General features: G+C 41.9%; 2 protein-coding genes across 2 annotated transcripts; one reads left to right on the forward strand and one right to left on the reverse strand.

The window, feature by feature from the left end:
- Nucleotides 1-5,705: 5,705 nt before the first annotated feature.
- LOC112069922 (glycoprotein hormones alpha chain 2) lies at nt 5,706-7,050 on the reverse strand. The gene is made up of 4 exons (XM_024137317.2): nt 6,904-7,050; nt 6,659-6,771; nt 6,258-6,433; nt 5,706-6,054 (listed from the first exon to the last, which is right to left on the reverse strand). The coding sequence occupies exons 2-4, from the start codon at nt 6,747-6,749 to the stop codon at nt 5,977-5,979; spliced, it is 345 nt and encodes a 114-aa protein (XP_023993085.1). The 5' UTR covers nt 6,750-6,771; nt 6,904-7,050; the 3' UTR covers nt 5,706-5,976.
- Nucleotides 7,051-18,782: 11,732 nt separating this feature from the next.
- Nucleotides 18,783-26,744, forward strand: tnip2 (TNFAIP3 interacting protein 2). The gene is made up of 6 exons (XM_024137305.2): nt 18,783-19,299; nt 19,980-20,285; nt 22,444-22,533; nt 23,178-23,519; nt 23,852-23,974; nt 25,824-26,744. Exons 1-6 carry the CDS (start codon nt 18,979-18,981, stop codon nt 26,115-26,117), a joined length of 1,476 nt encoding a protein of 491 aa, XP_023993073.1. The 5' UTR covers nt 18,783-18,978; the 3' UTR covers nt 26,118-26,744.
- Nucleotides 26,745-27,456: the final 712 nt, after the last annotated feature.

A 27,456-nucleotide genomic window follows, 5' to 3' on the forward strand; every position in this document is an offset into this window, starting at 1 on the left:
TATGCTGAAGTGTGATTCATCACTCCAGAGAACGTGTTTTCACTGCATTGTGCATGGTGATCTTAGGCTTGTGTGCGGCTGCTCTGCCATGGACACCCATTTAATGAAGCTCCCGACTAACAGTTATTGTGCTGATGTTGTTTCCAGAGGTGTTTGGAACTCGGTAGTGAGTGTTGCAACATAGGACAGATGATTTTTACGTGCTACTCGCTTCAGCACTCTGCAGTCCTGCTCTGTGAGCTTGTGTGGCCTACCACTTCGCGGCTGAGCTGTTGTTGCTCCTAGACATTTCCACTTCACAATAACAGGACTCATATTTGACCTGGGCAGCTCTAGCAGGGAAGAAACTTGACCAACTGACTTCTTGGAAAGGTGGCATCCTATGACAGTGCCAGGTTAAACGTCATTGAGCTCTTCAGTAAGGCAATTCTACTGTCAATGTTTGTCTATGGAGATTGCATGGCTGTGTGCTCACTTTTATAACCTGTCTGCAACTGGTGTGGCTGAAATAACCGAATCCACTMATTTGAAAGGGGAGCCAGATACGTTGCTATATATAGTGTACTTTTCCATTCACTCCATTCCAGCTATTATTATGAGTCCTCCTCCCCTCAGCAGCCTCCTGTGGTGTGAACACACATGCCTCCTTGCAGCTTGCCTAAGGCACGTTCACGCAGATGAGCAGGGACCCTGGGCATCTTTCTTTTGGTGTTTTTCATAGTCAGTAGAAAGGCCTCTTTAGTGTCCTAAGTTTTCATAACTGTGAGCTTAATTGCCTACCGTCTGTAAGCTGTTAGTGTCTTCGACAGTTCCACAGGTGCATGTTCATTAATTGTTTATGGTTCATTGAACAAGCATGGGAAAGTGTTTAAACCCTTTACAATGAAGATCTGTGAAGTTATTTGGATTTTTACGAATTATCTTTGAAAGACAGGGTCCTGAAAAAGGGCTGTTTCTTTTTTTGCTGAGTTTAGAAGTGTCTGAGGAAGAAAATCGCACTCTGGTCATGCATAACAAGGCTCTAATGCGCTATAGCCAAATGGATAAACTTGAGATTGCTTTTCAGTGTAACTTGTGGAACACAATACTCCAACGTTTTAAGAATACAAGCATTGCACTTCAGGCAGTCCAACTGGACCTCTCTAACGCTGTTCACTTGGTGGTCTCAAGATATGTTGTTGCTGGGCTCCGGGATGGAAAAGTTTGATAGCTTTGAGGCAAAAGGAATACTCCCAGCCTGTGTAGTGATTCGGTCTCAAAAGTAGACCATGCAAGTACCGGCAAACCCCTGAAAGGATTGAGAGGACCCAGCAACCCAGTTAGCAGACACCTGGTTTGCTATGCAGTTACAGTGATATACAATAAGAAATATTACATGACATTACATTTCATAACACTTTTTACAACACATAAAGTGTGTGCCACTACTCTACCACTACATATCTACAATACAAAATTCATGTGTACGTGTGTGTAGAGTGCGTGTGTTAGCATCAAATATCAAATCAAATAAAAGTTTATTTGTCACGTGCGCCGAATATAACAGGTTTAGACCTTACAGTGAAATGCTTACTTATAGTCTGTTTGTCCTAGACTTGGCACTCCGGTACCGCTTGCCATGCGGTAGTAGAGAGAACAGTCTATGACTGGGGTGGCTGGGGTCTTTGTGTATGTGTATGTGTGTGTCTGTGTCTGTGTGTGTGTGTCTCTTCACAGTCCTTGCCGTTCCATAACCAATAGTGCAAAAAAGGTATTAGGTGAACAATAGGTAAGTAAAGAAATAAAAAAACAACAGTAAAAGACAGTGAAAAATAACAGTAGCGAGGCTATAAAAGTAGCAAGGCTACATACAGACACTGGTAAGTAGGGCTGATTGAGGTAGTATGTACATGTAGATATGGTTAAAGTGACTATGCATATATGATGAACAGAGAGTAGCAGTAGCGTAAAAGAGGGGTTGGCGGGTGGTGGGCGGGACACAATGCAGATAGCTCGGTTAGCCAATGTGCGGGAGCACTGGTTGGCCGGGCCAATTGAGGTAGTATGTACACTGTCTCTTATACACATCTAGATGTGTATAAGAGACAGGTCTTATTGCTCGGGGGTAAAAACTGTTGAGAAGCCTTTTTGTCCTAGACTTGGCACTCCGGTACCGCTTGCCATGCGGTAGTAGAGAGAACAGTCTATGACTGGGGTGGCTGGGGTCTTTGTGTATGTGTATGTGTGTGTCTGTGTCTGTGTGTGTGTCTCTTCACAGTCCTTGCCGTTCCATAAGGTGTATTAAAAGAGGCTTTGGTTCTGGTATTGGCCGCTAAGCACTTTATAGTGTATGTGTCCTGGGCAGGCGGGGGTTTGGTTGTATATACAGATCATAATCAACTCACGTTCTTGGAGAAAAGTTTGAGATTAACAATCAGTGGTTGTTCCGCTGGAGTTTGGCATTGAAGCCGTACAATCAGGTTATTGGTCATGTAGCAGGCAAGGATAACGTGATAGCCAATGCCTTGTCCCAAGTTGGGAGTGACCGATAGGAAAAAGGGTTGGGCTATAGGCCAGTCAGGTCAAATTAAGGTTTACAGTGTCATCCATGTCATGGGAACATACTGTAGTTGTAAAAACGGCTAGCTCATCTCCTGTCCAAGACCCCAACTCTCTTTTGGTTTTCTTATTGAAATAAGGTCACGTCAATCATCATAGTTTTATTAGTCAATCAGCAGCCTTTTATCCAGGGAATTAGCGTAAAACCAGACCAGACAGGGCTTCAGGCAGTCTGTAGTTTCCATTCCGATGACCAACCATTTTTTTCTCTCCTGCTTTTTCTACCTCCTTAGAAATAATAGCTTTTCATTCTGATGTTATACATACAGCTAAATGTAAGTTCCAAAATCCTGATGTCTTGATGTTTGGAGCTAAATAGTGTCTGTTATAAATATGTATATTTTGTGTTAAACTTGCTAGCTAGCAAGCTCGCGTACTCCCTCTAGCGTTATCATTAGCATCAGCTTTGTCACCCGGAATGCATGACTATTTAGCATGCTTATTAGCAATTAGCATTTGTTAGCATTYGTCTGTTGTGCTAGGCAAATTTTARTTGCAGATCGCTCATGCTTATTATGTTTTATAATGTGTAGATGTTTCTACATTGCTCTATTGTTTCTTTGTGCATCAATCATGTGTTTGGGTCCACAAAGCCTGTTTAATTTGTTGACATGCAAATAGGCATTTTTTTCCAATACTGTGCTACAGCCTAAGTTCTCCTCTTTTCTTTACAGAACCACAATTAGTATTGGAGAGAGTGGTGTTGTATGTGTGTGTGTGGATCTTCATGAAACCCTTGAACTGGAACTACTGCTTCCTCGTGTTCTGAACGGACACAGTGTGGTGGTTGCTACCGGCCGAAAATCCAGCACTTACGTTTTTATCCCTTTTTATTGGTCCTTCTAATTCATAAATAACCCAGAGCATCCTGTTGGGCTGTATCACCGCCTGGTACGGCAACTGCTCCGCCCACAACCGTAAGGCTCTCCAGAGGGTAGTGAGGTCTGCACAACGCATCACCGGGGGCAAACTACCTGCCCTCCAGGACACCTACAMCACCCGATGTCACAGGAAGGCCTGTTCAATCCACTGTCATCCACTGTCATCCAGAAGGTGAGGTCAGTACAGGTGCATCAAAGCAGGGACCGAGAGACTGAAAAACAGCTTCTATCTCAAGGCCATCAGACTNCATCAAAGCAGGGACCGAGAGACTGAAAAACAGCTTCTATCTCAAGGCCATCAGACTGTTAAACAGCCATCACTAACATTGAGTGGCTGCTGCCAACATACTGACTCAAATCTCTAGCCACTTTAATAATWAAAAATTGGATGTAATAAATGTATCACTAGTCACTTTAACAATGCCACTTTATATAATGTTTACATACCCTACATTACTCATCTCATATGTATATACTGTACTCTATACCGTCTACTGCATCTTGCCTATGCCGTTCGGCCATCGCTCATCCATATATATTTTTATGTACATATTCTTATTCATAAAACGTTTGGGAACCACTGGTCTAGTCGATTCCATAACAATTATATTACGCCATTCTATTGGAGGTTAACAATAGAACAACTGGAGTCCTGCTCTATCCTAATTGTTGTCCCCTTTTTTCAACTCATGTTGTATTAAACTCATGTATTATACCTACTGCAATCAACAGCGGAGCAGGGAAATTAACACAGGTGGCTGGCGGGAAAGACGAACAGCCTATACATCACACCAATAGGGTTAACTCACTTTGTGTGAATTGTAACGTGGCTCATATAGCAAACATTCCTAAACTGACCCCTCCGAACAGAGAAGGCGCATCCCACTCTGACACCAAAGTAGCAAACAGCTGGGCAGGAAAGCAAACCAGGTCGTCGACGTGAAAGGCAAACACCCTACACCAGGGAATTATAACATGGCTCATGTAGCAAGGATGAAGTGTTGATGTTGCCACTTTGCACCACTAGATGTCCATCTGTATCAAGTTATTCAGTCACCCCAAAAGTAAGTGGTCAGCTAAGAAAGTTTCCTTACATCCCATTTCATATAATTAAGCAATTAGTTTTGTGCAATCTTCATTTGGTGATAGCGGCAACTATCAGTATGTGATAGTTTTGGGGTCCGTAAAATAGATCAAGTCGATTTTTCTCAAAATGGGGTTGGTCAATACGTGTAATTTACGAGGGTAAAAACGAATCCTTTCAATTGTAAGTCGCTCTGGATAAGAGCGTCTGCTAAATGACTTAAATGTAATGTAAATGTAATAAGATAACTGTTTCCAAAAGGATATGTGGTGACATGTTTATCTAAAATGTTTAATTAGGTTGTTTACCAAAGAGACCAACAACAAAAATTGTGTGAGCTGTGTTTTTTTTGTCTTTAGCCACATGTTTACACCCCCCCCACACACACGCACACCCTAAACTAAACCACATTGCCTACACAAGCCACACACACACAAACATATGCTTGCACACCCACAAACACACACGGTGTGGTGACTGACAAAAGGCCCTCTGGGAATCAGTCATCCATTGGCCGATTTAGGATGAGCCAAATTTGGATATCCAGGAAATCATTTATTACATGAGCTTCTAGAAGAAAGTGACTGTGGTCAGCATTTAGACAGACTGTGCTATGTTAATAGCATAAGAATTTCACTCATATCCTTCATATTACGGGGTATGACTCATATTATAAGCATTGAATAATGTACTATCGACATTCAGAAAGAAAACAATCAACTCAAAGTAAAATCGTCTGACCAAAAAATKATGAGCTGTGCATAATGCTTTTGGTATCCTCGTCTTAACAAAAAATATGAATGTATGAACGACTGAAAGGTACATTTTCACTCGCTTGCAACCAGTGCAGGCCAGTGGTGGGAGAAATGAGGAGGACAGGCTCATGGCTGGAATGATGATCTGTGTGTATTTCTTTGAAGAAATTGAAAAGTTTCACACGAAGGAGACATGTTCTTATTTGACCTTCCATCTTCCGTTCCTGGAGTGGGCAAGCTTGTTTTTACAAGAGGCTACACACCCTATAGTTTAGCATCCAAAATTATATTGACTTAAGTCAGTAAGGGGGAGGAAGAAAGTGTGTGTGTGTGTGTGTGCGCATTCAGCATCCGGCACCAATACAGTGTGATGAAGTGAAGCAATCATGTCAATTGGCATTTTAATCAGTATTCAATTCATACAGTACATTCTACATTTAATTAACACAGTACAGGAATACAGCTTTATATCATTGCAACCATAAGAGCACTATAAATATTATCTGCAGAATATTACCTTTTGTGGATCACAATGATTTCCTAATATGGGATTTCTCTTAAAACACAAGGAACTTCAGTAATAAGTAGTGCAAAATATATAATCTGTTGCCAACCTTTTACTTCTACGACAAGGAGATTTCCAGCCCTTACAGACAGTTTATGATTTATGGTAATAACAGGTGCTGCAGTGACACTCTGTGTGGTTCGTCACCGGGAAGCCATCCTTGGTGGTGACCTGAGAGGGGAGAAGAAGAGAAAGAATCAAGTGAAAGATAGATGGTTTAAAATAAAAACAGTCAGGTTCATTTGAGTTGTTTTCAATTATACGTTTAGATGCCATGTTGCGTTATACTAGGAATGTCGTCATGTCAGATGATCAAACTTTGTGTAGCAGAGAATATCAATCCCAACTACCTTATTAGCTAAATATTGTCTTACCCTTTCCCCTTCTTTTGCAACGCAGCATGTGGCTTCAGAGGTGATGTTCTTGGGGACCAGCATGGTTTGCTTTGACCGTAGTGGGGTTGGATAAGCTCTGGAGAAGCAGCAGCCTGTACACTGCATGATGTTGGGGAATATTGTGTTCGGTTTCAGTGTGCATTCCTCACAGCCCACTGTGAAGATAATGAAGACGTAAATTAATTGAGAATCTATTGAATAGTCTGATTTTAAGCTGCACCATGCATCTCTTCCTTTGTAAGCCCACAGTTTGGGAATAAGGAGGTAATATAGCAATTTATATTCTCTCGCTATAGTGACAACAGAACAACTCACTGGTCATTTTGTTTCCAGAACACATAAACCATCAACAAAAACAGTTCTTGTCACGTAAAACTTACTGTTTGTCTTGTCGCTGTTTGGGTAAGAGTCTGCGATGAATAGAAGTACGGACAGGATGAGGGATACTCCAGTTGACTTCAACACGCACATTTTAGTGACAGGTGGCAATAACCTGACAGGAAACATGAACAAAATCATTCAAAACCAGCCTTATTCATCTCAAAAGTTGAAAACTCATGAACACAAAAAACAGCAGTGTGTTTCTACGTTGGAAACACAACATAGTGAATGGAAAAAGCATTACCTGTGTATGTTTCTCTTGGTGGAAGCCTGTTCAGTGTAGACCCTACTTCTCCCTCCATGAACTTTTATACCGCTGTCCCTCTGCCCATGTGCTCGACCGGGATTAGGTGAACCCCTCCAACCTTATCAGTGTTATCTGTGAGGCATTGGCCACTTGGCTACCTGCTCTAATCCTTTAAATGAAAAAAGGAACTGCACACGTAGTCGAAAGTCAAAACACACTTCCATCTTGACTATGGATGGAAGCTTCTAATCCCTTAAACAGGTGGAATGTTGCTAGGTAACTGCTGTTCGGTCGTGCGGAAGACGAGGCAGGATCATTGGTTCATTAGTTTAACTTATGTTCATGGTCTTTTGCCTTGTAAATCAATACATCTAAAGACATTTGTAATACTTTGAATATCTGATTCATCTTTCCATGCTGGATTATAACCCCCCAAAATAAGTAAATATGTAAACTACACAAAAAAGTTAAAGATTTCCCATGAAATAAATGGGGTTTCTTATATAAACCAGGAGGACTAGTCCCTGGCCATGCTTTATTATCATCTGGGGCAGTGCTAAGATGAGTGAAAGCAATGAATACGGTATATGAAATAATGCTATCCTCTCAGAGAACCAAACAGCACATAGCCAAAAGTATGTGGACACCCCTTCAAATTCGTGGATTTGGCTATTTCAGTCACACCCATTGCTGACAGGTGTATAAAATCGAGCACACCTCCATGCAATCCCCATAGACAAATATTGGCAGTAGAATGACCTTACTGAAGAACTCAGTGACTTTCAACATGGCACCATCATAGGATGCCACCTTTCCAAAAAGTCAGTTTGTCAAATTTCTACCCTGCTAGAGCTGCTCTGGTCAATTGTAAGTGCTGTTATTGTGAAGTGGAATTGTCTAGGAGCTCACAGAACAGGACCGACGAGCGCTGAAGCAAGTAGCGCGTAAAAATCATCTGTCCTCAGTTGCAACACTCACTACCGTGTTCCAAACTGCCTCTGGAAGCAACGTTAGCCCAAAAACTGTTCATTGGGAGCTTCATGAAATGGGTTTCCATGGCCGAGCCGCCTCACACAATGTCAAGCGTCGGCTGGAGCGGTGTAAAGTTTGCCGCTATTGGACTCTGGAGCGGTGGAAACACATTCTCTGGAGTGATGAATCACGCTTCACCATCTGGTTTGATGAATTCCAGGAGAACGCTACCTGCCCTAATGCATAGTGCCAAGTGTAAAGTTTGGTGGAGGAGGAATAATGGTCTGGGGCTGTTTTTCATGGTTCGGGCTAGGCCCCTTATTTCCTGTGAGGGGAAATCTTAAAGCTACAGCATACAATGACATTCTAGACAATTCTGTGCTTCCAACTTTGTGGGAATAGTTTGAGGAAGGCCCTTTCCTGTTTCATCATGACAGTGCCTCCGTGCACAAAGCGAGGTCCATACAGAAATGGTTTGTCGAGATCGGTGTGGAAGATCTTGACTGGCCTAGACAGAGCCCTGACCTCAACCCCATCGATCACGTTTGGGATGAATTGGAACACCGACTGCGAACCAGGTCTAATTGCCCAACATCAGTGACCAACCTCACTAATGCTCTTATGGCTGAATGGAAGAGAGTTACCGCAGCAATGTTCCAACATCTAGTGGAAAGCTTTTGCAGAAGAGTGGAGGCTGTTTTATCAACAAAGGAGGACCAACTCCATACTAATGCTCATGATTTTGGAATGGGATATCCGATGAGCACGTGTCCAGGTACTGTATTTACCTCAGAGATGCATTTCAATGAAATGTTTATATTCATGTAATAACATTAATGAGTCAGTGTATCCTCAATTAAATTAGATGTATGCTAATGAATGTGTACTCTAAATTAAATGTGCACCATGTGGAAATCACTCCGCCATTTTCTGGTTGCTAAGATTCTTACAGTTCTCCTAATTTCAGTTTATGTGACAAAACAAGCAAGTACAGTGTAGAGAATTATGCCATTTGCCCGGTACAGTTGAAATTGGGATTCATCTGTGAAAAGCACACTTCTCCAGCATGCCAGTGGCCATTTAAAGTGAGCATTTGCCCACTGAAGTTGGTTACGACGCCGAACTGCAGTCAGGTCAAGACCCTAGTGAGGACGATGAGCACGCAGATGAGCTTCCCTGAGATGGTTTCTGACAGTTTGTGCAGAAAATCTTTGATTGTGCAAACTCACAGTTTCATCAGCTGTCCGGGTAGCTGGTCTCAGACGATCCCGCAGGTGAAGAAGCCAGATGTGGAGGTCCTGGGCTGGCGTCACTACACATGGTCTGCAGTTGTGAGGACGGTGCTGTTTTGTGAAGTGGAAACGTCTAGGAGCTCACAGAACGGGACCGCCGAGTGTTGAAGCGAGTAGCGTGAAAAAATAATCTGTCCTAAATTGCAACACTCACTACAGTGTTCCAAACTGCCTCTGGAAGCAACGTTAGCACAAAAACTGTTCGTTGGGAGCTTCATGAAATGGGTTTCCATGGCCGAGCAGCCTCACACAATGTCAAGCGTCGGCTGGAGCGGTGTAAAGTTTGCCGCCATTGGACACTGGAGCAGTGGAAACGCATTCTCTGGAGTGATGAATCACGCTTCACCATCTGGCAGTCCGACAGACAAATATGGGATCGGCGAATGCCAGGAGAACGCCACCTGCTTCATTGCATAGCGCCAAGTGTAAAGTTTGGTGTAGGAGGAATAATGGTCTGCCAAATTCTCTAAAACAATGTTGGTAGCGGCTGCCAAATTCTCTAAAACAATGTTGGGGGCGGCTTATAGTAGAGGAATGATCATTAAATTATCTGGCAACAGCTCTGGTGGACATTCCTGCAGTCAGCATACCAATTGCATGCTCCCACAAAACTTGAGACATCTGTGGAATTGTGTTGTGTGACAAAACTGCACATTTTAGAGTGGCCTTTTATTGTCCCCAGCTTAAGCTGCAACTGTGTAATGATCATGCTATTAAATCAGCTTCTTGATATGTCACACGTGTCAGGTGGATGGATTATCTTGGCAAAGGAGAAATGCTCACTAACAGGGATGTAAACAAATGTGAGCACCAAATATTTGAGAAATACGTTTTTTGTGCGTATGGGCATTTTCAGGAATCTTTTATTTTGTCTCATAAAACATGGGACCAACACTTTATACATGATAAGGTACACACTCTACCCACACGTACACATGGATGTTGTATTGTAAATATGTAAATATGTGGCCTGAGGGAACACAGTAAATGTATTGGGTAAAGTGTTATGAAATGAAATGTCATGTAAAATTTTAAACTGTATATAACTTAATGTTGCTGGACCCCAGAAAGAGTAGCTGCCATGGGGATCCTTAATAAATATAAATACGAAATACAAATACATGTTGCGTTTATATTTTTGTTCAGTGTAAGAACAGCTACAACACAGTATCTTTTCATCCTTCCGTTTCCATGTATTTTCAAATTTCCCGACCTTGGTTGCATTGGAGACTAGGCCCTGGCAGATGTAACTCAATATGCATGAAGGATGGCACATGAAATCGCAGAGATTTAAAGGCTTATGGTGCAACCATGTCATGAGCCGTACCTGTTCTTCAATCCTGCACTCTTACTGTCATTGTATTTCTCCACTCAAAATGGTAATTGTATAGCCTACTGTAAAACATTAAGACTAATTGCTAAGGTGTTTTATTATTGGTGTTTTCATTAACAAGACGAAAGATGAAAAGCATATTGACAGCTAAACGCATAGCACAGTACATTTTTTGTTATTGTAACATGCAATGATGTAGTGGTAAAAAAATATGTGGGTCAACACTGATCGCCAGTCAGTGTGAGTAAAGTAATACTCCCTTTACTTTCAATGCATTTTTCTGCAAAAGGTGGGTAAACGCTTATGCAAAACAAGCATTACATTACACCCGCAATAACATCTGCTAATCACGTCTATGTCACGTTCTGACCATAGTTCTTTTGTATTTTCTTTGTTTTAGTGTGGTCAGGGCGTGAKTTGGGTGGGTAATCTATGTTTTCTATTTCTGTGTTGGTTTTCTGTGTTTGGCCTGATATGGTTCTCAATCAGAGGCAGCTGTCATTCGTTGTCCCTGATTGGGGACCATATTTAGGTAGCCTGTTTTCTGTTGGGTTTTGTGGGTGGTTGTTTTCAGTCTTTGTGTGTCTGCACCAGATAGAACTGTTTCGGTTTTCACTTTGTTGTTTTTGTATTTTGAGTTGTTCACTTCCATTAAATAAGATGAACAATTACCACGCTGCGCATTGGTCCTCTGATCCTTCAAACTTCTCCTCCTCAGACGAGGAGGAAGACGACAGCCGTTACAGTCTATGTGACCAATAAAATTTGATTTGATTTGAAAAAACGTGCATGAACAGCGTTTGTGTGCATTTACCCTCCACTACACTACTGGTAACATTCTGTAAATGATCTGTTATTTTACTCTTCTCTAATACCACTCTGGATAAAGGCAATCTACAATTTTCTCAGTACAAATGAAACCCGCTTTTATTCCCCAAAAATGTTAACATTTTCTATGGTACAGCATTGCATCTTTAATACATTGTTTACAGCCCGATTAACAATCAGTCCAGACATAGCCATCGAAAGCAGTCCTAGAGAAACATTGGTGTGACACGGCAGCAACTGAAGTAGTTGTGGTTGCTGGCTCTCCTCTTACACAGGGTCCCTGAGGAGCTTCGTTTGTGGTACAAGGTCCAGGCCGCGATGAAGATCCTGTAGTAGAAAATGAAGATGAGACCATTGGGATGTAGAAGGCCATAAAGGTGGAGAAGATGGTGTGGTCGATGTGGTCATGCTCTTGGAATCATGTGTGGTGTGTGTGCATTTGGTATCCGGCACCAATGCACCTTCACAAAAAGTGTGTGAAGCTGAGTTGGCTGGGAGGAAGTGAGGCGATCATGTCAATTGAGGGTTCTGGTTACTATATAGCCCTGTCTGTCTACTCAACTCACCACATCCACTTAATCTCGCTCTTATTGTCTCAACATCCAGTGGGATAGTAGTGCCTGGCGTTCCAAACTACTACTGTACACAGTACATGGACCATTGGCAGATTTGGGTTTACAGCTAGAAGCATCTGATTCTGGTGGAACTGGGGAAAAGGTAAAGGACCGTGGTTGATTTCAACACATACACAATACACAGGTTTAACACAGAATTTATACATTGGAGTGTGTATAGTTGTAGTATATAGAGTGAATGTAGCTATAGTATATCAAATGTATATGAAAAAACTGCATGTGGAAAATGAATTGCACTGCCTAAGAGACTGTCTCACTTGTTTGGGATGGCAACATTTTTCTGCTTTCCTTTTCTTTTAACAGTACACCAACGACAAATATTCATGGTTTTATTTAGATGCTTGATTCATGTTATTGGAAATATTTTTTTAAATTCCAGTAGGGCTAATCCATCAATCCACAGTTACTAAAATCAACAATGTTAATATTCTGTGTTCGTTGTAGAATGAAGATTACAATAGTGATTGTTTTGCTTGGTGGGGGCGGTTTATGCCAACCCAGTAAGTACCCTTGTTTTTTTATTGAACAATCTTCATTTATTCACAATAAAATGTAAATGAGGAGTTGATATAGATTTAACACATCAGCCTTTTGTATTATTTTTGTACTCTCACATATTGTGTTCTCCTACTGTTTATGTTTTTTTTGACAGATTCTGTACAAAGTTATTTTGGAGCAGAGCGAACTGGAATCATAAAACGTGGTAAGTGCAATCAAAACAAGCAATCAAAAGTATCTGCAGTTTGATTGTTGTGTTGGGGTGTGGGTCTGAAAAACGCACACAAACGCAAGCCTGTCGACTGCAATCACGCAGTCCAAGTCAGAAAATCTGACAGTTACGGTAGTTCATCATTCCTGTGCCAAACCTCAAGTTTAGATTGCATTCGAGGTAGAGCTCATTGCACTGTATACACCCATATTCTCTACTTGGGCAATGGTGGACTTGTTAAGATTTTAAATGAGCGTGATGATTTGATTTGATTGTCGATGCTGGCACACAGATTGTCATTAAATGCATTGCGGTTTTCTGCTGGCATTGTGTTTCAGAATCAAACGCAAATTTACAATGGCGGCCTACACTGGCCAACTGCACGCCGCCCTATGGCACTCCCAATCACGGCCGGATGTGATTCAGCCCAGGATCAAACCAGGGTCTGTAGTGACGCCTTTAGCACTTAGAGGTAGTGCCTTACACCGCTGCACCTTAGACCGCTGCGCCACTCCTCAGTAAAAGGCACATGACAGCCCACTTGGAGTGTGCCAAAAGGCACCTAAAGGACTCTCAGACCATGAGAAATAAGATTCTCTGGTCTGATGAAACCAAGATTGAACTCTTTGGCCTGAATGCCAAGCGTCACGTCTGGAGAAAACCTGGCACCATGAAGCATGGTGTGGCAGCATCATGCTGTGGGGATGTTTTTCAGTGGCAGGGACTGGGAGACTAGTCAGGATCAAGTGAAACATGAACGAAGCAAAGTACAGAGAGATACTTGATGAAATCCTGCTCCAGAGTGCTCAGGATCTCAGACTGGGGCGAAGGTTCACCTTCCAATAGGTCAACAACCCTAAGCACACAGCCAAGACAACACAGGAGTGGCTTCGGGACAAGTCTCTGAATGTCCTTGAGTGGCCCAGCCAGAGCCAGGACTTKAACCCGATCTAACATCTCTGGAAAGACCTGAAAATAGATGTGCAGCGACGCTCCCCATCCAACCTGACAGACCTTGAGGGGATCTGCAGAGAAGAATGGGAGAAACTCCCCAAATACAGGTGTTTTTTATTTATTTTATTTTATTTCACCTTTATTTAACCAGGTAGGCTAGTTGAGAACAAGTTCTCATTTGCAACTGCGACCTGGCCAAGATAAAGCAAAGCAGTTCGACACATACAACAACACAGAGTTACACATGGAATAAACAAACATACAATCAATAATACAGTAGAAAAATATACAGCATGTGCAAATGAGGTAGGATAAGAGAGGTAAGGCAATAAATAGGCCATGGTGGCAAAGTATTTACAGTATAGCAATTAAACACTGGAATGGTAGGATGTGCAGAAGATGAATGTGCAAGTAGAGATACTGGGGTGCAAAGGAGCCAGATGAATAAATAAATAAATACAGTATGGGGATGAGGTAGATTGGATGGGCTATTTACAGATGCGCTATGTACAGGTGCAGTGATCTGTGAGCTGCTCTGACAGCTGGTGCTTAAAGCTAGTGAGGGAGGTAAGAGTCTCCAGCTTCAGAGATTTTTGCAGTTCGTTCCAGTCATTGGCAACAGAGAACTGGAAGGAGAGGCGGCCAAAGGAAGAATTGGCTTTGGGGGTGACCAGTGAGATATACCTGCTGGAGCGCGTGCTACGGTTGGGTGCTGCTATGGTGACCAGTGAGCTGAGATAAGGCGGGGCTTTACCTAGCAAAGACTTATAAATGACCTGGAGCCAGTGGGTTTGACGACGAGTATGAAGCGAGGGCCAGCCAACGAGATCGTACAGGTCGCAGTGGTGGGTAGTATATGGGGCTTCGGTGACAAAACGGATGGCACTGTGATAGACTGCATCCAATTTGTTGAGTAGAGTGTTGGAGGCTATTTTGTAAATGACATCGCCGAAGTCAAGGATCGGTAGGATGGTCAGTTTTACGAGGGTATGTATGGCAGCATGAGTGAAGGATGCTTTGCTGCGAAATAGGAAGCAGATTCTAGATTTAATTTTGGATTGGAGATGTTTAATGTGAGTCTGGAAGGAGAGTTTACAGTCTAACCAGACACCTAGGCATTTGTAGTTGTCCACATATTCTAAGTCAGAACCGTCCAGAGTAGTGATGCTGGACGGGCAGGCAGGTGCGGGCAGCGATTGGTTGAAGAGCATGCATTTAGTTTTACTTCCATTTAAGAGCAGTTGGAGGCCACAGAAGGAGAGTTGTATGGCATTGAAGCTCATCTGGAGGTTAGTTAACAGTGTCCAACGAAGGACCAGAGGTATACAGAATGGTGTCGTCTGCGTAGACGTGGATCAAAGAATCACCAGCAGCGAGAGCGACATCATTGATGTATACAGAGAAGAGAGTCGGCMCGAGAATTGAACCCTGTGGCACCCCCATAGAGACTGTCGGACAACAGGCCCTCCGATTTGACATACTGAACTCTATCGGAGAAGTAGTTGGTGAACCAAGCGAGGCAATCATTTGAGAAACCAAGGCTGTTGAGTCTGCCAATAAGAATGTTGTGATTGACAGAGTCGAAAGCCTTAGCCAGGTCGATGAATACGGCTGCACAGTAATGTCTCTTATCGATGGCGGTTATGATATCGTTTAGGACCTTGAGCGTGACTGAGGTGCACCCATGACCAGCTCTGAAACCAGATTGCATAGCGGAGAAGGTACGCTGAGATTCGAAATGGTCGGTAATCTGTAATCTGGCTTTCAAAGACCAGTGTCACCAGCAAAGCACCCTCACACCATCACACCTCCTTCTCCATGCTTAACGGTGGGAACCACACATGTGGAGATCATCCGTTCACCTACTCTGCGTCTCACAAAGACACAGCGGTTGGAACCAAAAATCTCCAATTTGGACTCATCGGACCAAAGGACAGATTTCGACAGGTCTAATGTCCATTGCTCATGTTTCTTGGCCCAAACAAGTCTCTTCTTCTTATTGGTGTGCTTTAGTAGTGGTTTCTTTGCATCAATTCGACCATGAAGGCCTGATTCACGCAGTCTCCTCTGAACAGTTGATGTTGAGATGTGACTGTTACTTGAACTCTGTGAAGCATTTATTTTGGCTGCAATTTCTGAGGCTGGTAACTCTAATGAACTTATCCTCTGCAGCAGAGGTAACTGGGTCTTCCTTTCCTCTGGCGGTCCTCATGAGAGCCAGTTTCATCATAGCGCTTGATTGTTTTTGGACTGCACTTGAAGAAACTTTAGAAGTTCTTGTCTTAAAGTAATGATGGACTGTCATTTCTCTTTGCTTATTTGAGCTATTCTTGCCATAAAATGAACTTGGTATTTTACCAATTAGGGCTATCTTCTGTGTACCACCCCTTCCTTGTCACAACATAACTGATTGGCTCAAACGCATTAAGGAAAGAAATTCCACAAATGAACTTTTAACAAGGCACACCTGTTAATTGAAATGCATTCCAGGTGACTACCTCATGAAGCTAGTTGAGAGAATGCCAAGAGTGTACAAAGCTGTCATCAAGGCAAAGAGTGGATACTTTGAAGAATCTCAAATCTCAAATATATTTTGATTTGTTTAACACTTTTTTGTTTCCCACATGATTCCATATGTGTTATTTCATAGTTTTGATGTCTTCACTATTATTATACAATGTAGAACATATTAAAAATAAAGAAAAACCCTTAAATGAGTAGGTGTGTCCAAACTTTTGACTGGTACTGTATAGTTGTATTTGTATTTTGTTATATTTTCTGTATTGTAAATGCAATTTTCGAATTGTATTGCACAGTAATCAGAATGGTGTTGATATTATTGTGTAATTTATCTAATAATCACTGATTAAAATACAATTAATTACCAATCCATCAGTGTTCTTGCATAAACTTAACCGCATTAAAGAGCATTGGGATGCCATRATTCTCTCCACTTCAAAAGAATAAAGGCCTAGACCAGGAGGGTGTAGGGTAGGCCTATAACCTGTAATAAACAACTTGTGGGATATGGGGTTAACCACCAGTATACCACCCTGCATCCCACTGCAGGCTTGCCTCTGAACCTTAGCAGAGTCGGTCCTGGTCAGTGCCTGGTTGGGAGACCAGATGCTGCTGGATGTGGTGTTGGAGGTTCAGTATGGGGCACTCTTCCCTCTGGTCTAAGGAGAACCCAATGCCTCAGGGCAGTGAAGTTCACATTGCCCTGCATAGGGTGCAGTCTTTCGGACGGGGCTTTAAAGCGGGTGTCCTGACTCTCTGTGGTCACTAATGATCCCTTGGCACCAATACTAAGAGTAGGGGTATTAACCCTGGTGTCCTGGCTAAATTCCCAATGTGGCACCCCTTGGCCTCCTAATCATCCCGAGCTTCCAATTGTCTCATTCATCCCCTCTCCTCCCAGTGGAAACTCTTCCACAGGTTGTTGCTGTAAAAGATAGTACATTCTCAGTCATCTTACCTGATAATAAGGGTAATTAAATAAATCTGTCTGTTGTCTGAACCAATTGTAGATGCTTGACAAATTTTTGTGTTTATTTGAGCTCATGGCCTTGGGCAGTGGTGGAAAAAGTACTCAATTATCATACTTGAGTGAAAGTAAAGACACCTTAATTAATAGAAAATGAGCAAGTAAAAGTCACCCAGTAAAATACTACTTGAGTAAAAGTCTAAAAGTATTTGGTTTTAAATATACTTAAGTATCAAAAGTAAATGGAATTGCTAAAATGTACTTAAGTATCAAAAGTAAATGTAAAAGTATAAATCATTTGAAATTCCTTATATTAAACAAACCAGATGTCACAATTGTGTTTTTATGTTTATTGAACATTCAGACATAATTTACAAACGAAGCATTTGTGTTTAATGAGTTTGCCAGATCAGAGGCAGTTGGGATGACCAGGGACGTTCTCTTGACAAGTGTGTGAATTGAACCATTTTCCTGTCAAAATGTAAAGAGTACTTGTGGGTGTCAGGGAAAATGTATGAAGTAAAAAGTACATTATTTGCTTTAGGAATGTGGTGAAGTAAAAGTAAAAGTTGGCAAAAATATAAATAGTAAAGTACAGATTCCCCCMAAAACTACTTCAGTAGTACTTCAAAGTAGTTTTACTTATGTACTTAAGGCCCCCAGTGCCTAGAAAATTGTGATGAGCTGTTACCCACTCAGATCTTACTTTCTTTAGGGCAGTGGCCTACATCGACAAGGAAAATAAATTTCACATTGGCGACCGATTTTCTTTTGTATCGTGATTTGTTTCGCGTCTGGTGCGACCTGGCCGTTGTTACAATGTATCATTACGAACTGRGCTTGCAGAATGGATACATGATTGCTTTAAATAATACAATAAGCCATTGCTGGTTTCACCTAGCCGGTTAGCTCAGTCCTGCTAATAACGCGAAAGTCGCGGGTACGATACAGGTACTGGCCACATCCTTTTGGTCAAAATCCCAATGTAGGCTAGGTAGATTTGAGGTTGATAATTCATTGCCTACGGGTAAACTCATGTATCAGTCCCAGATAAACTAACCTACGTCCCACTGCTGGCACGTTTACAATTGACGCTTTTCCATAATGTTGAATTCAACATCTGTTTTGTAAACAAATGAATTAAACACACCAGATTAGGGCTACATAACAGCAGACAACCTTTCATGAAATTATTAGGAATTGTCATTCATTCAGGAAAATAGAGCTACCGGCAACTCATTTTACATTCCATCCGATAAAACAGAGTTGCTTCACGGATTTTTACCAAGGCGGATTACTCAAGCAAAGGCCATATGTTTAGAAACCGTCAAACCAGAATTGCATGATCTGTGGATTTACGCAAATCAGAAGAGGGAGGTAGCCTAGTATGTTACCGGAAATGTTGTACGCATGTGCAAAGACTTCTAGCAGCTGCGTTTTTTTTATTTTACTCCTGTCAAACTGTGTCAATTTAGTCCAGTCGACAATTAACGAAATCATATTATTTAGATTGTTACTGGAATGGATGATTGAACAACTCGGAAAGGAGTTGTCAATTTACCCGACGTTGTTAAAAAGTAAAGTACAAGAAAAGTCCGCCTATTGTTTAGGGGAAGTCCCTCTAGGAAAGTCCCTGTAGTTGTCGGAAATATTTCTTTCCAAATTCAGATGAGCCACATCCTTTTGGCTACATAGTTGACATCCTCCTCAGTCTAATTTTGAAGACATGTTGCCTAACCTACGAACACAAACTCTATCGAACCAATAAACAGATTAATTTAAGAAACTGATGGAATATTGAAGATTTTTCCCAATCCCCATCTATCAGAAGCAAAGGTGTTAACTCTGGAATAAGGAACACGATGGATGTCAATTTGGATAATGATACACTGAAAGCAAAGATACGGAGCTGCAATACATTGAATACTTTCTACCACGAAACTCTGCTGGAGATTGACACATTAAATAAGAACATCTACAAAAGGGACAATTTAATCGCAGATTTAAAGGCTAGGTTGGGCAAATACGAGAATACCTGGATCAATGTGGAAGGGTATGACCATGTTGTCATAGCACCGTCCAAATCTTTGCTGGAAAGTTTATGCAAAGAGATCTGCAAACTGAAGCAAAAATGGAAAGACACAGAAATGAATACGGCTCAGCAAGCAGAGTTGAGCCAAAAAGTGAGTAGAATTTACTGAGTTTTATGTGTTCTAAATGTTTATCATGTGGAATTTAATATTTAGACTAACCCTGTGAAACATAGTTGTGCCTTTTAACATTAGGTTATAGCCCTACTTGAAATTTCAACGTCAATTAATAAAAACGATCCTTTATGACAGATTTAGATCAACATGAAGGTTGTCCTTTCATTTTCAATTTGCACATTATGAAAGAAGGGTAGTTTAGGCCTACTGTAAATGGTCTTCTCTGAAAATAGCCACTAGCCTACACCACGCCTATGTGCACTTGGTTTGAGAGAACCCTAACCCTACACTAGTTCCTAACTGAGGTCTATTGGAAATACTACTAGTGTAGGCCTAACCAACCACCAAACTTGCCAACTAGGCTTAATTAAATGTCCCTGCTTCAAAACCACCTTGCAGTGCATAGAGGATGTTGCTATAGCAATAACCTCTCTTTTCCATTTCAATGTGTGGCGGGGTGCAGGTGTCAGTGTTGTTTCGCCTTAACTTCACGAAACAAACACAAAGCTGTATCACATAAAAGTCATAATTCAATACAATTAAACATTACAAAAAGCTATATTATCCATCAATAATAATAAAAAAAATTAAAAAGTATCTTCGGCATTTGACTCATATTTGACACTCAAGCCTATTCTATTCTCTCACCCCTTAAGGAGATACAGAGGTTGCGACAGCAGCTGAGGGAGAAGGAACGTGAGCTGGAGAGTGTGACCCGTCAACCGGACCACGAGAAGGACCAGGTTATCCAGAGGCTCCGCTCTGCCCTGGCCGAGAGGGACCGAGCACAGGCCACCCGTGCAGTCCTGTGCACCTCGCTGGCTGAAGAGGCCGACCAGCTCCGGGGCCAACTGGGAGCCACAGTCAGGGTGTGTCAAGAGTTACTGGGCCGACTAGAGGGAGAGAAGAAAGGAGGAGAGAGAGTGACGGAGGAGGTGAAAATACAGCAGAAGGCAAAAGAGGTGTGTATGAAGGTTGTATAATTAAGAAATAAGGCCCAAGGAGATGTGGTATATGGCCAATATACCATGGCTTAGGCGCTGTTCTTATGCGCGACGCAACGCAGAGTGTATAGTATATTGGCCATATACCACAAATGCCACATATGCCATATACCACAAGCCCCCGAGGTGCCTTATTGCTATTATAAACTGGTTACCAATGTAATTAGAGCAGTAAAAAGACATGTTTTGTCATACCCGTAGTATACGGTCTGATATACCGCGACTGTCAGCCAATCAGCATTCAGGGCTCGACCCACCCAGTTTATAATAAGTGTGTAGTAGCATGGTTATCAAGCGCTTTTATCCAATGCAAATTACAATTAACCCCTTACACTCGTAGGAATTGGCCTATATAGATAGGGCTAAATTGAAATGTTTTTTACAGAAGAAATATGGAAAGCATATGCATAACCATGGTAGAAATCAAAAGGGAACAGTTTGGAGATTATGGGGAAATAATTATTAGACTAAAGGTGAGGACAAAACAGTTAATCTGACACAAGACTGACTCCAAACATTATTGTGTTGATTTTATGTGTGTTTTACATTTACTGTTCTGTTTGCCACATTTGGGGGCGGCAGGTAGCCTAGTGGTTAGAGCGTTGGGCCAGTAACCGAAAGGTTGCTAGATCAAATCTCTGAGCTGACAAGGTAGAAATCTGTCGTTCAGCCCCTGAACAAGGCAGTTGACCCACTGTTCCTAGGCTGTCATTGTGAAATAAGAATTTGTTCTTAACTGACTTGCTTAGTTAAATAAAGGTTAAATAAAATGAACTCTGAAAATACTCTGGTAGCATGATAAGAATATTCATGGTCATTTGGGGTAGGTGCAACATAAGACAAAGAAATTACAAGTGAGAGGTCTAACTGGTGTCTCCATGTGGCAACACACCTCTCCAAAGTGTGCACAGTTCCTACTTAATTTCAGTGCACTTTTATGACTCAAAGAAGAGTCTTCAACTACAAGGTGCTATTTTGAGCGCTCCTAGCTGTACCGTTGAGGAACTAGAGCAAGCAGACTTGTACAGTGGTTGTTTTCTTAGGAACACAGCCCTGGATCTCCGCCTTTACACAATTACTGTTGCTGTTTAGGCATTCCAAAAATGGTCCATTAAAAATCGCAATCTGGTCAGGTGGGCATCATTTGAAAGCGTGTTCTATTGCGAACATGGCTAGCTAAGTTACGAAATACGATCTTACGGTGTTAGGCTCTCACAAGGCAATTCAGAAAAGCAAATTGTCATTTTGGTGCGACTAGAATAGAATCACGAGTTCCCGGCAAATGTCTTCACAATACACCATGTCATTCTTGTAACTGCACATAAAGCATAGTGATCATAAACGTTGGCACTGTATATGACATGAGTTTTGTGATATGAAATGGGGAATTGCACGTTTGAACTAACGGGTGTTTGGCTTGCTTGTGTGACACCAAAGTGGTATTATAATCGTCAACGTCTCATCTTTCAAAGTACATAAGAGTCCTCATTATTGACAGCATTTCCCTCACTCAGACGACACAATTTGTGGGAGATATGGGGGTAACTTCTTGTTCATGTTCAGAACCGCCGTCAGTCAAAACCAATACTGCGTTGGGAAGCAGAGACCTTGCGCTTTGACGTTACATATAGCTATTAGTGTACAGCCGCTGCATACCAATTTATGTGTTTATCATCACCCAAATCCGCTATTTTGAACCCTTAGAAGGGTACGAGTGTAAAGAGCTAACTCATATCCACAAACTGTATATACTGAATGTTTAATTCAGTATATGTGGCCTATGCTGGAATCGAASCCAAAAGCCCACAATCCTGGGGTTGCAAGCACTGAACTCCAACTGAGAGAGGAGAACAGCAGTGGCTACATCCAAACTACATACCCATCAGCAAAATACATTGAAAATACGTATTTGCTCACTGGGAAAAGCTTTTTCACTGTAACTCTTTCAAAACAAAAAAATGTAGGTAATGAAAAAGATGTGTGTGTACTAAAGCGTTTGGAATCTCTCTGTCTCTGCCATTATGTGCTTTTCAGCCAAGTTGTTAGTGTTTGTTTCTGTTGTATTTCTAAACAGATAGTTTCATTTTGAGCTCTTGTTTCCCCTTTTCATGGTCAGATGTCGGATAATACGGAAGCGGGTCGCGGTGACACTCTGGTCAGCAAACTCCAAGAAGAGAACCAACAGCTAAAACAAAGAGTGGCATATGTAAGCAGGAACACACTGTAGAAACTCCCTTCTACCTACCTTAAAAAATACTATAGTATACTATGTTATTCACTGTAGTGTTTTTGCAGACTTTACTGTAGTATTCACTGTCGTGTTTTTATGGACTAAAGTCTGCAAAAACACAACAGTGAATACTGTAGTATTTAGTATACATGACTGTAGTATACTGTAGTATGCGTATACTATAGTAATTACTGTAGTGTTTTTGCAGACTGTAGTAATCCAACATTGTCATAGCAAATGGGCTGTCAGAACCCGAGTGGCGCAGCGGTCTAAGGCACTGCAGTGGTCTAAGGCACTGCATCTTAGTGCTAGAGGTGTCACTACAGACACCCTGCTTTGAATCCAGGCTGTATCACAACCGGCCATGATTGGGAGTCCCATAGGGCGGCGCACAATTGGCCCAGCGTCGTCCAGGTTTGGCCAGTGTAGGCTGTCATTGTAAAAATAAGAATCTGTTCTTAACTGACTTGTCTAGTTAAATAAAGGATGAATATTTTATATTTCTTTGAAAGAACCAAAGTTGAACAGCCGTGTGTGTGTGAGAAGCTGTGTGTGCACAAGTGTGTGTACATGTTTGTGACTAATGTCTCCCTCTTCCCCTCCCTCCTTCATTTTCCCAGGTGGAAGGTCTGAACTCCAAATGGCAAAAGTATGACTCGAGCAGGGAAGAGTTTGTGAGGAGCCTGTGTCAGAGGCTGAATAAGTCTAGTGCCCTGGCTGCTGCCTCCAGCCCTGCTCCAGGTGTGGGGCCTAGGCTAGGGCCCAGGCCTACACAAGAGCCTGGGGCTGGCCTGGGCTTGTTACCTGAGTTGGCCTCAGCCAACGCTGGGTTGCTCCAGCAGGAGATAGCCAGGCTCAACGGCCTATTGGAGGAAAAGATGAGGGACTGTGGGAGGTTGGGGAGAGAGCTGGTTGAGAACAGGAGACGATACCAGGAGAGCATCCAGACGCTAGAGCAACAGGTTAGTCTGGTGTAGGATCGTCTGACTCATCTCTCTTTCAATTTCTCTTTGTCTCTCTCACATTTTCTTTCTCTCTTTTTCTCTTTCTATCTCTCTGTCTGTTTCTCCCTCTATCTCCCCACTCTTGCTCTCCCTCTTCCTTCTCTTTCTCTCTGACACGTACACATGAATCCATGCATCACATAGCACAGTCTTTAAAGAAAACCCCATTGAATCCAGAAACCTCTCTCTCTTCTCTCTCACATACAGTTCCACCCTATTCAGTTGAATCAGAAACGTATCCCTCTCTCTTTCTCACACATACCCTCACCCTTTCCCTCTCTCCTTCACAGGTTATCATCTACACAGATGACTTTAAGTCGGAGCGGGCAGACAGGGAGAGAGCGCAGGGCAGGATCCAGGACCTGCAAGAGGAAGTATCTCAACTACAAGAGCAGCTACACACACAGGCACAGGTAAGGCCACACACACAGTCATTACTAACATACATCACATACAAATGTGTTTCAGGAGATATGTTACATTTGCCATTTATTGAGGATTGATGATACAATGATGTTTCGACAGACATGTTCTTCATACAGTTCATACAACGGCTAATAAGATACAGTATTTGTATTTCTATTTATTAGGGATCCCCATTAGCTGTTGCCAAGGCAGCAGCTACACTTCCTGGGGTCCAAACACATTAAGGCACTTACATTACATATAAAACAAAGATAAAACATTACATCATATAACATTACTACACCCCTACATATCTACAATACAAAATGTATAATACCACCATACAACAATATTACAATATACGTGTGCTAGCGCTTGTATGCGTGTGTCTGTACCTTTTGTGTGTGTCTCTTCACAGTTCACACTGTTCCATAAGGTGTATTTGTACCTGTTTTTAAAAATCTGATTATACTGCTTGCATCAGTTACCTGATGTGGAATAGAGTTCCATGTAGTCATTGCTTTATGTAGTACTGTGCGCCTCCCATAGTCTATTCTTGATTCGGGGATTGTGAAGAGACCTCTGGTGGCATGTCTTGTGGGGTATGCATGGGTTTCCGAGATGTGTGCTAGTAGTTTAAACAGACAGCTCGGTACATTCAGCTTGTCAACACTTCTTACAAAAACAAGTAGTGATGAAGTCAATCTCTCTTCCACTTTGAGCCAGAAGAGATTGACATGCATATCATTAATGTTAGCTCCCTGTGTACATTTAAGGGCCAGCCATGCTGCCCTGTTCTGAGTTCATTGTAATTTTCCTAAGTCTCTCTTTATGCCACCTGACAACACAACTGAACAGTAGTCCAAGTGCGACAAAACTAAGGCCTGTAGGACCTGCCTTGTTGATAGTATTATTAAGGCAGAGCAGCACTTTAGCCTTCTCCCCATCTTAGCTACTGTTGTATCAATATGTTTTGACCATGACAGTTTACAATCCAGGGTTACTCCAAGCAGTTTAGTCACCTCAACTTGCTCAATATCCACATTATTCATTACAAGATTTAGTTGAGGTTTATGGTTTAGTGAATGATTTATCCCAAATACAGTGCTTTTAGTTTTAGAAATATTTAGGACTAACTTATTCCTTGCCACCCATTCTGAAACTCACTGCAGCTCTTTGTTAAGTGTTGCAGTCATTTCAGTCGCTGTAGTAGCTGACGTGTATAGTGTTGAGTCATCCATAGACACACTGGATTTACATGTCATTAGTAAAGATTGAAAAAAAAAGGGGCCTAGACAGCTGCCCTGGGGAATTCCACCTGGATTATGTTGGAGAGCTTTCCATTAAATAACAACCTCTGTTCTGTTAGACAGGTAACTCTTTATCCACAATGTAGCAGGGGGTGTAAAGCCATAACACATACGTTTTTCCAATAGCAGATTATGATCGATAATGTCAAAAGCAGCACTGAAGTCTAACAAAACAGCCCTCACAATATTTGTATCATCAATTTCTCTCAGCCAATCGTCAGTCATTTGTGTAAATGCTGTGTTTGTTGAATGTCCTTTCTTATAAGCGTGCTGGAAGTCTGTTGTCAAATTGTTTACTGTAAAATTGCATTGTATCAGGTCAAACACAATTTTTTCAAAAAGTTTACTACGGGTTTGTAACAGCCTGATTGGTCAGCCATCACATTAGGGAACAACAGAGGGCACTTTCTTAAAATAATAATAATGATATAGTGATCATTTTATTTGTATGGAGTGTTTAATACATTATCCTCAAAGTGCTACTATGCCCAGTTTGGCTATGGGAAGGAACACTTTTACTCATGATTATCATTAATTTCTCTTCCAGAGCCCTACTAGAGATGTCGACTCCACGTTCCGAGTCCATATGGGACACCGGATCTCCCCACGTATGAGCACGGACTCGGCCGAACCACTGCTGAGGAACAGCGTTGATCCACCTGTGGCAAAACATCAAAGCGGGACATCACCTGGGGCGGCGTCGGCGGTATTAKCACCCAGTCCCACCTGGACAAAGTGCCAGGGTTCGTCGGAACTCCAATGCCCACGATGCTTCACCACGTATGATGACGCRCATACGGTGGAGTACCTCAATCACTGCGAGGAGTGTGCCAGACTATGAGCTCCGGCGTGAAGTTTCCTCTAGGTACAGATATAGGATCAGCTTCCGTTCCCMAAACAAAACCATAAAGTGGGGAAAATGCAAAACTGACCCAAGATCAGTGTCTAGGGGCAACTTTGCCCTACTCCCAAGCTAAGAGAGTTACTACCCCGCCCACCCCACGGGGGTGTTAAGACTAATATCGCTAACTGATGATAATTGAGCACTGAAGAAAAAGCACTACATGCACCCTAAGAAGGGTTGGTACCGGGGAGCTTCGAAAACTGACTAGTTCAACTGGGTTGTGTTCATTAGGCACTAAATGGAAGAAAACGGACTGAAACAGGGAGGTACTACCTGGACTTCAGACGCTACCATGCTTTTTGGTTGTTAAAGGACAGAATCAAATATATTATCGATGCAGAGTTGGAGTGTCAGTACTAGCTTGATGGTCGTAGTGGGAGAAATAGCGGTAGCACTTTATTTTACAGTACAGAAAAGAGCAGGTATTTACCAGGAAACTACATGGTAAAATGATAACACAGTAATGACTTTGAATGATCTGTTTCTTTCTTTCGGATTCATAACAACAAACACCACTGGCCACCATTTTGAATGGGTTGAGTTCCTAGTAAATACCTGATAAATACCAGTGGGAAAAGTAAGTGTGTAAAATCAAGTTTTTGTGAAATAGCTTTGGTTTGGCAAGCCGAAGCGATTTCCAGTGCAAACCCACTCATGTCTGACTACATGATCCATGTCAATTATCACATGATACTGCATGGGTGTGTTTCTGTGTGGAGATGGTTGATTGCGTGCTCTGTCGAAAATCTAGATGGGAAATTAGATGTTAATTGCAATATTTCAATGTCACAAACCTCAATTCAATATTCCGGCATCAAATTGTTAATCTGTTGCACTTTCCTAACCTGGTTACCAAAGTAATCGTTTATGTACAGATGCATTTATTGGATTTGAAATACATAAGCTTCTTTCTGGTTGAAGATAATGTATGAACGTTGCCTTTCGTTACCATGGTGCTATTTGTTGTACTGTATATTTTGATGTTGTTGACATGTTTTGTGTAAGTCATCTATTTTCAATTGAACCTATATATATTCACCTATGATCTTTGTGCCTGGAAATATGTATTCACAGTATTATATACGATTGAATATTTATTTGCTATTTCTTTTTCAAATTGGCAAATCTTTACAGTGCCGTGTCAACATGAACATCGCCATCATGTTTTGAGGTGTCGTCTGAATCCTGGTACACCAAAGCAGTATGTTTCCCACATCCTGGTACGATAAGACAGTGTGGGAGACAAATTCTCCATAACATGGCACCTTWAAAAAAG

The sequence above is a fragment of the Salvelinus sp. IW2-2015 genome, unplaced genomic scaffold (assembly GCF_002910315.2).
Source record: "Salvelinus sp. IW2-2015 unplaced genomic scaffold, ASM291031v2 Un_scaffold1150, whole genome shotgun sequence".
NCBI classification, from domain to species: domain Eukaryota; kingdom Metazoa; phylum Chordata; class Actinopteri; order Salmoniformes; family Salmonidae; genus Salvelinus; species Salvelinus sp. IW2-2015.

Coding starts and splice junctions, on each gene's coding strand:
- LOC112069922 (XM_024137317.2), bottom strand. CDS start 6,749: ATGTGCGTGTTGAAGTCAACTGGAGTATCCCTCATCCTGTCCGTACTT. Junction 6,434..6,658: donor AAACAGCGACAAGACAAACA/GTAAGTTTTACG, acceptor TTATCTTCACAG/TGGGCTGTGAGGAATGCACA. Junction 6,055..6,257: donor TTGCAAAAGAAGGGGAAAGG/GTAAGACAATAT, acceptor CTCCCCTCTCAG/GTCACCACCAAGGATGGCTT.